Source organism: Triticum aestivum, chromosome 2B (assembly GCF_018294505.1).
Source record: "Triticum aestivum cultivar Chinese Spring chromosome 2B, IWGSC CS RefSeq v2.1, whole genome shotgun sequence".
NCBI lineage: Eukaryota > Viridiplantae > Streptophyta > Magnoliopsida > Poales > Poaceae > Triticum > Triticum aestivum.
Window position 1 is genome coordinate 13,346,073 of NC_057798.1, and position 9,502 is coordinate 13,355,574.

General features: G+C 43.9%; 2 protein-coding genes across 2 annotated transcripts in view; both read right to left on the reverse strand.

Moving 5' to 3' along the window:
* Window positions 1-2,196: 2,196 nt before the first annotated feature.
* Window positions 2,197-3,687, reverse strand: LOC123038741 (uncharacterized). The gene has a single exon (XM_044462231.1). It carries the CDS (start codon window positions 3,685-3,687, stop codon window positions 2,197-2,199), a length of 1,491 nt encoding a protein of 496 aa, XP_044318166.1.
* A 4,456-nt stretch (window positions 3,688-8,143) lies between these two features.
* LOC123039956 (probable apyrase 3) overlaps window positions 8,144-9,502 on the reverse strand; it is a 4,666-nt gene continuing 3,307 nt past the window's right edge. Inside the window, exons 6-9 of the mRNA XM_044462930.1 lie at window positions 9,262-9,353; window positions 8,948-9,162; window positions 8,676-8,865; window positions 8,144-8,541 (exon numbers count right to left, since the gene is read on the reverse strand). Of these exons, the coding sequence (XP_044318865.1) occupies window positions 8,411-8,541; window positions 8,676-8,865; window positions 8,948-9,162; window positions 9,262-9,353 (628 nt within the window). The 3' untranslated portion in view covers window positions 8,144-8,410. The remainder of the gene's footprint in view (window positions 8,542-8,675; window positions 8,866-8,947; window positions 9,163-9,261; window positions 9,354-9,502) is intronic.

Genomic DNA, 9,502 nt, shown 5'->3' on the forward strand with positions numbered 1-9,502 from the left:
AGTTAATCCCCTCGGCTGTAAAATAGGATATCTAGCCCCCTAAACTTTACAAATCCGGACAAATCACCCCCAAGTCTATTTTAGGTGGTTTCTCAAAACAGGTTTTTATCCCGCTTTATAAATGAAGCAATCAACCGTTCTAACATCGAGTCGCAACATACCGACATAGATAGTCTGTTGCGGCCACATCACAAGCACGCCCAGAAAACATAAGAGAAAGCATAAACAAGATCACCAAGTGGCCAGCCCATCAAGTGGACGCCGGCAAAGCTAGTCCACGCGCCGAGGCCTGCAGCGCATCCAGCATCCGTGCTTGGTGCACCTGGTCCTGTTGCCTAGCCAGCTGGGGTCAATGCTACAAGAATGCAACACGTGGGGTGGGGCCCCATGTGTTGACTACACATGGGGCCGCCCATACTAGTGATGTCATGGAGCGGTCTTGTCTAGAGTACATAGGTTGTATTCTATTACTCTGTACTTAGTATAAAACCAATGAAACGCTCTCAGTAGAGAGTAGCAAAAAGAGAGAAAGCCTCCCAGACCATATCTCAAACACATTGCTCCTCCTCAATTACTCGGACACCGAGGTTCTTCCACAAGCTCATTCCGGCGGCCGGCAGAAAGATTGGGTTGGGCTAACAACCGCCACCAACTTCTGTGAAGATAGTGCTAGACATTACTACGTTAAAACAGAAAACAAATAGTGGTAAACAAATAGTCCATGATTGATCTAGCCATCACAGTCAATTTGTTTCTAAAATTCCCGTGATTTTGTTGACATATTAGATAATGGTTACATTGTTCCCAAGTAAAAGAGACTTTGTGTAATCCAGTAACACAATTGGGGCGGGGGATATCAACTCCCTTTGATAGCTCTGTGCTAGTTGACATGTAAACATCACATGCATCATGGTTTTGTTTCTTCACCTGCCACACCAGGGATTCGTTATGTGTTGATTAAAAATTAGCTCGGTGACATGCCCACGAATAGTACTGCACACACACCTATCAATCATTATCTGCTTACATTCACACCCTTCTCGATTGTGCAACTGATCCTTCTGTTCTACTCCCTTCGTTCGGAATTACCTGTCACAAAAATGAATGTATCTACAACCAAAATACATCTAGATACATTCATTTCTTCGACGAATAATTCCGAACCGAGGGAGTAACATGTTTACCACTCTTTGTGATGATGTCTAGCACTATCTTTTTGGCTGGAAGCTGCTCTGGACTTCAATTTGATACTGTCGGGCCAAAGGTCTTGGCAAAACAGTGCCGGTTCCACACTGTTTGCTATGGCTGTTGTCTAAAAACTCAATTTCTGGGTAATATGTGTTTCATCTGTATTTCAGTTTCAACCAGCAGCTGGATAAAAACAGTACACAGAGAGAAATGATGTTCAGCTGAAATAATGCGTGTCCACGACCATGATTCCCATTATCTTTGGGTAAGCCTAGCTAAAAAGGAATTTATCAGCTGTTTATGAGTTATGACCAAGTTGAGCAGAATATTTAATAAGAGTGGTAAGTGCTTATCTTTGAGTATAATAGTGAACTCAACTAATATAGTGATACATTTGCCCACAGTCCAAACGTTCAGAGCTGAATTTATGTAATTTGGATTCCTTTTTTTTTATCACAAATCATTGCAATAAAAAACTGCAAAAATGTACAGTATAATTTGGTCACTTCAACATTGCTCCTAGCTAGAATGTCAACGAGCATTATGTCTGTCTCTATTCTTCACAAGAAAGTAAGGAACCACAGGTGAGTGAGAAATGGTGTTGGAATTAAAGACTGGTGCTGTGGTGCACTAGCCTCGCCGATGATAACGTTCTTCGAAATTGTCCTTGGTACCTGTTTTAGTTTATCAAATTTTATTAGAAAATTACTGCTTTTGTGGGAGGTACTGGCCTGGCAAGGGTGCTGGCGCCCAACAGACTTAATCTGATCTTTAACTGTAAGCCACCTTACTGAGAATAGCCCAGTAGGTAATGCCACTGTAAATGATGTTATTCATTATCTAAGAAGAAAATGTGCTGGTTTGTTGGATATGATAAAACATACAAGTCTATTGTACAGTAATTGAGATATGTGATACATTTAGTTCAATAGTAATACATAAACACAACCGTTTGTCATGTGTCGGAAATACAACAAGAGTTACATTACACAGAGTTCTGAAACAAAATTAGATTGACACTCCTCGTCGCTTCCTCCTTGGCAAGGCACTACCTTCCAACTTGCTACCTTCATATGTTTCCGGAGCATGGCTTGTAACATAATGAGTGAATGATTTATGAGGCGCTATCCTTGATTTCCATGCAATTAAGGTGAAGTCTCCTTCTGGTCTGATACTAGGATTTGCTAGAAGTTCCGCTAATGCAACACTTGGTGGTTCCTCCTTGATTGAAACATTAACTAGTGGTTCCCCCAATGTCATGCTAAGTGGATGCAAAGCAAAGTCAGAAATGTCCACTAGATGGCCTTGTTCTATAAGAATGCCTGGGTGCACACCATATATAGAGAGGTTCCTTTTAAAGTATCTTATACCCTTGTTCAATACGCTACGCCAAAACTGAACATGGAGATTCATTCTCAGGACATCCGCGAACACATTTATTTCGACGAGTGAACCTCGCACATCGTGCACCACCTTGACAAATTCATCTGCTATTTGTACTAGCTGTGGATGTTCCGCGGGGTCTACGCTCCCGAATGCCATTGCCTTGAAAAGGTACCTCATCTCATCATAAGATAGAACCTTAAGGAAAATTGGTTTCACTGATCCAAACCGGGCTAATATTTTAAGTTTACTTATGATTATGATCTTACTCCCTCTGTCCATGCTTATGAGAAACGATTGAAACTTTTTCCAGTCATCATCGCAGACATCAGAAGCAAACTCAATAACAACCAACATTGTCAACCCAAACATGGTCTTTCCATGGTCAAATATTCTCAATAGGCTGTCTCCATTCAAGTGCAAAACAGAAGAGAAGCGTGAACGAACCCTTTCGTCGCCACATGCATGAGCAACCAAAGACTTCTTCCCAACTTTGGCACCACCTATCATAGGAATAACGATCGGTGCATCACCAGGAGGGTTTTGCTGCAACAAGAAGCTCAAAAGATATTGTTTTTCAGCGTGTCGGCCGAACATGAAGTTGTCGGTGTAAAGATAAATGTCGTATGGCCTGCGAGACATGCGCTCGCATCCACCCAGAAGCACGACAAATTCTGCCATATTAGCAACAGCGACTTCTAATCTTTCCAAGGCACCATATGGCTCATGGCGCATGGCCTTGCCATCTTTCCGAGTTATTGTTCGAGAGCGCTTGAAAGGAATGGTGAAATATAAGCTGCTGCTAGATGTGTCGTTGATGCTAACCTCGTCGAAGCCTGCACTGTCTTGAAGGGTATGGTACCTCAAGGTATCCATCACGCTGTATCCTCTATACATGGCCTCTGAGAGCATCTTGAGCTGCATCAACATCCCAGAGTTGGTTATGTATCGTGTGTCCGCCTCCTCGACGATGGTGCAAGCTCTCATCAGAAGATGCTGCAACCTCTCCACCATCTTCTCTGACTGTGTATGGCTAGAGTAGTGGTACTTGTTCATCAGGAAGGAGATGAACCGGCTTAGGAGTTCGCCTGCAACTGCAGACATGGCAGCCTCCATGGCTGGGATTGATGAGGTCGTTCTGTCCAGACAAATTTAACTGGGCCTCTGCCAAATCTTGCAGAGATTCTTGGCAAAATAGAAAAGTCTCTAGAGATGACTTCGATTCAGACGAGGGTGGCTGACATGTGACAATGACATGCCAACTATCCAAGCAGCATCAAACAGTTGGCAAGCACAGCGACTCTTTCTACAGTAAGTAGGTCCAGATTAGTTATTGCCTTTCCTTGGACTCTTTCTACAGTTATATCTTAAGCGTGAGAATGACAAGCCAACTGCCCAAGAAACATGAAAATATATTTTAAATTTTCACAGACCGACATGTGCATTTAACTTATTTTGGTGTTTGTCTTTCATTGGACTCGTTTTATATTTTATATTTTGAAATATATTCAGTATATGTGCACTCAACTCTAGCATAGTTTGACCGTGGAAACTGATTGGGCTTTTGCAGATGAACTTTAGTGGAGAATAGCCGAGCGCAACTCAGGAAGGCAACGATGTGTGCCCTTTTTTCTTGGTCAGTGATGATGGGAATCACAACGCCATGGTTCAGCAATCTTTCAGGGAACATGTATGTAACCTATGTACTCCTTTGGTTGGTTTCTTCAGAACCTAATCAGTCTATGTGGCATATGTTTGTGTTAGTTCTGTATTTAATCGGAGACTGGCACATCTTATGCATTCTACAGGGTTCAGGCTTGACCTGATGTTTATCTCCAATATGGCAAAAACGGAAAAGGAAAATTGTACTCCCTCCGTCCCAAATTAAGTGACTCGACTTTGCATTCACTTTAGTACAATGTTAGTGCAAAGTTGAGTCACTTATTTTGGGACGGAGGAAGTATGACACAACTTGTATGACGACGAAACTAGGAGTTATCTGCGTACATGAAACTGTTTTTGTCCCCCGTAATGGTTGGGATGAGAGCAAAAGCGCTTCACTTGCAGACAAGCTACTAACGGAGGAGTTGCAGGTCGTATCCGGGTGCTATACATGGCAGTCAGTGGACGGGCATGGTATGGCTTCTTTTGGGCTCAGAGACAGAATCTCGTGCACCCCACCATATTTTTTTGTTTGTTTGGACTTTAAGGTCTGAAAATCCTAACAGTGGCATATTCCTGTTCAAAGTGCTAATTTAATCATTTTCAAAATATATCACTATGCATGTTTTTGTTGTACTAAAATCTTATATGGTACGTAGGTTTTTCAGGGTTTTAACAGACTTTAAAAAGGACAAAAAAATTCGAAGCCCCTTCTCAACCTTCTCCTATTTTGTGTGTGTGCAGGGATCAACATTCCTTCATCAAGAATATTTTTGAATGACCTACAGACGACTCAGATGGTCATGTGTCCTTTGCAAGCATGCACAGTACGTCCCATGATGTGCTTGCTCATGGCATCCTGATGGAGCCGGTGAAGATTAGTGCCGATGGATGCACTATGAAAACCAGTAGGCGCGGAGATATAAGCATGACATTACACTATATTTAAAGTTCTTTGTGAAGCCTTAGCCGTGGTCATAGCCGCACTATAGTCCAATAGGCCGCGGCACTTCGTAGGTGAAACAAAAGAGAGTAATGCCTGTTAATGAGCGCGCACAAGAGCTTGCGAGCTTTAAAAAAGCCGAGCTGAGCAGGGTTTTTCCCTTGTTTTTCGATAAAGGGCATTTCATTGAATTGAGTTATCGAGGTGATACAGTCGCATCAAAAGAACGCCCGGCCTCTGCATAACCAGATGCACATAGCCAACAAATCCAAGGTCCGAAAAAAAACAGAGCTAAAAAGAATCATAAATCCAGCCTAAGACGTGGCAGATCCTATCCGAAGATCACACCGCCATCCATGGGGGTAGAAAACCTCCCTAGCCGAACGCTCCAGCCGCGTAGACGCCATCATAAAAAGGTCTCTGTCCTCCGGCTTCTGCAGGATAGACCAAGTACGGAGCCATCACGTACATATATGAATAACCTGCATGGGAGATGAAACACATTTATTACTAAAAACCACATTATTCCTGGTAAGCCACAATTCCCAGCATAAGGCAGTCGCCCCCACAAGAATGTGTGCAGAAAATTATTTTTGAATTCCCCTCAACCAGTTACCGAACATATTACGTGCACTTCGTGGGGGGTATAGATTTGAAGCAATCTGAACTATGGCCCAAACTGACCGAGCAAACTTATACTCAAAAAATAAGTGCGTAATAGACTCATCATGTTGGCAGAAAACACATTTTGTACTATCCTGTCAGTTGCGTCGTGCCAAATTATCTCGAGTTAAGATGACCCCTTTATTTAGAAACCAGAGGAATATCCTCACTCTTAGAGGTATTTTGAGCTTCCACAATTTCCTGTTATCAACCGGAACCTCGCCGTGAACAAGTGCATCGTACATGGACTTGACTGAAAACTTGGCATTTTGATGCAATCTCCATCAAAAAATGTCCGGTTCACCTGACAGCTGAATGACCTCCAATCTATGAGTTTCATTCCATGCTGCCAGTCGAGGTCCAAAAAGATCCCTACAGAAAGAAATATCTGGTTTTCTTGTCCCAAAACTTGTTTGATCGTGACAAATTTATGTCTGACAATTCTGTACAAGTTGGGATATTGCACATTGTGAGGGGTGGTACCTAGCCAGGTGTCCTCCCAGAATCGGACCTGCGAACCGTCTCTAACCGAGAACGTTCCAAATTGGAAAAATAATTCCTTAGCCTTCATCACCCCACTCCAAAAATGTGAATCACCACGTCTCCAATAAACTTGAGAAATGGCTTTGGATCCCACGTACTTGTTACGAATGATTTCCTGCCACACTCCATTCTCAGTGAGTAGTTTGTACACCCATTTACTGAGAAGAGCAATATTTTTAATCTCAAGGTCTTGGATTCCAAGTCCCCCTTGACTTTTAGGTCGACATAATACATTCCACCTAGCCAGTTGATATTTCTTGGTTTCATTATCACTTTGCCAGAAAAAACTGGATCTGAAGTAATCTAGGCGCAGAAGAACCCCATTTGGGAGGTGGAAGAATGACAACATGTATAAAACCATATTACTGAGGACGGAATTGATCAAAATTAACCGACCTCCATAAGACAAGAGTTTGGCCTTCCAACTGGCTAGGCGTTTCTCAAGTCTCTCTTCCACAAATTTCTACTCAGCTATAGTTAAGCGCCGATAGTGTATGGGTATCCCCAGATATTGGGAATTTCCCGAGTTGGCAGCCAAAAATGTCAGCATACTCAGGTGCAGATTCTTCAGCATCGCCGAAGCAAAAAAATGTCAGCATACTCAGGTTTTTCCCTTGTTAGGTTTGTTGAGCTTAACGAGCAAAGTCTTAACAATCCTAGTAGCTCATTAATCCACCCCTAATTGTGTGAGTAAATGATATCGAGGATCTCCGGGTTGCTCTTGCTACCGATTACGGGGAGGAGATCAACAGTTAATTTGCGCACTTCTACTGTAGAGATCGCCGAGTTCAAGGTTACCGAGCAAACTATGTCCATTTAGTGTATCCCTTCATAGATGGCGACCACATTCACAATTTTTGACTTGCCAACAAGCTACCATTGTCAGCTCTAGGTTTTGAATGTCAACGGTGCTTGCAGTGGTAGGTGGCCTCCGACTCCTTGGTTGCGCATGAGTTATGCGCTCCATGTTGGCGACATGCTCATGCATGGTAGGCACAGACAACTCCAATGCATGTCGCTCCTCCTCAGCGGCACGCTCCAAGGCTATGTGGGGCTCCGTGTGGTAGGTCTCAATGCAGTAGAAGATGACGATATTATCCTCGGTTAGCTTGTCGTCCTCCTCAAAGGTTGTGCTTATCTTCCTCGTGGGGAAGAAGCTACGAGTGGGACTCCTCGCATGATGCCTTTGCCTTTGCCATGGCTATCTCTTCAGAGTTGACGTAAATGGAGGCGGAGCTCACGGCCATGCATGGCAGAGTTCATAGAGGGCACGACGAAGCTCATGCAGGGCAGATTGTCAGCGCCGACCCGAGGGCACAGCAGGGTGGCACCTCCACCAGGACAACTGTGTCGGGATCAGCCGCATCATCGTATGCTACTCCAGTTGAGGCGGGTGGGGGTGGGTTCTCGGTGGTGCTAATCGAAGATAAGAAGTGGAGGAGACGGCGAAATTGGAACAGTGCCAGCAGCGGTTGCGCCGCAAAATCTTGGGCATAGCACACAACAAAAAATTAGTTTATGACTGGAATGAACATTTTTTTCCCTTCTAGCTAGCAGCTTGAACGGACAGGATAATCAAATCCTTGGATCCTAGAGCCACTCTGCTTACGCAGTGACTCAATTTTAAGAAACAACAAATTAAATCATGGGGAGTCAACCACAGATAGATTGAAGTGTTGATCCACGGATTAAAATGATAACCAACCATTTGTTGGTTTGTTAGGACTTAGGAGGGTACGTACTTGTGGCACCGGTGCACTGTTGGCCAAACCCATATACGTGATAGGTATATGTCTCCTTTAGCTGATCATCATTTCGTTGTAGGCAACATTTCTATCGGTAGGGGGTCGTCTATAGTGACTTTATCAATCTTAAAGCATCGTGACTCAACATATCTGTCGTTTACTCACTATTTCTTAAAAGAAAGAGAATAATAGAAAACACTAGATTTGGGATGGTGTGGCCCATTCATGCATCTTATTGCAAGGGCACGGCCACCTTATTGCGAGGGGTTAGCTAGCAATTAAATCAGGCATCCTGGAGTCGCTTGGTGGGCGACACGGCTTCTATAGCTTCTCCAAGAGGCCACGCGGCTTCGATGAAGTATTCACCATGCTTCACCTTCTCTACCACTGTGATCTCCTTCGTCGGCTCCAAACCTGCACCCACCATATCATATCAGTTAAACCATGTCTAACTAGTTAGCATCACATTGTGATAAAACAACAGCAACTATACTAAAATCCGTCAATTTCATCAAAGAACACTGAATACTAATATTTCTACTGCTTACCGAATCCATCCACGAGCAGGGAGTATTGGTAGACGAGGTCCATGCAAAGGTAGGGCACGTCGGTGGCTCGAGCCCTTGGGTACGCAGCCTTTGCTTCCTCCATGCTCAGCGGGCAAATCTTCTCGGCGGCGGCCCTATACGCCGCAGGGGTAGTCTTCCCGCTGGTAGCCTCATTGTCGATCAATCCAACCTGCCTCAGCCAGAGAGAAACATAGCAATCCATCAGTTCTTGTCACAAACATGCGTCCAGATTAAATTAGCCAATGGCTCACCCTTGATGCCATATAGTAGAAACTGGAGGCGGCGTAGAGGTCGGCCTGGCCGGCACCGCCGCCGCCGTTCCACGCGCCATTGAAGGTGCAGTTCTTCGCGTCACAGGGTGCGCTCAGCTTTAGTGCTTTGGTCACATCCACTCTGCACTTGTCATATGCTGCTCCTGTTGGCGATGCTATGGCGTCGTACTTATCTCCGTTGTAGGTGTATTTACCTTCAAGGAGAAATATATATACATCAGATGGAGTTATCGTTGATGAAGAACTTACTCAACCAAATAGGAAGGTGTGCATTCATGTGTAATGTGCATTACCAATGAATCCGCGCAGCATGCAGTAGCTGATATGTCCATTCTTTTCCTTGAAGATCTCTCCTCGAGCAGCCATTGCGCCGTAGTGCAAGTAGCTGAAATGAGAACACCATTAAATTTTCCAGCAGCTCAAATAAGTTACTATTGAGGAATATAGTAGTAGCTTAAATTAAGTAGTCAAATAATATGCAAGCAAAATACCCCCACTATGTCAAATTACAGTGCATATTAGATTTGCATAAGT

Coding starts and splice junctions, on each gene's coding strand:
- LOC123038741 (XM_044462231.1), bottom strand. CDS start 3,687: ATGGAGGCTGCCATGTCTGCAGTTGCAGGCGAACTCCTAAGCCGGTTC.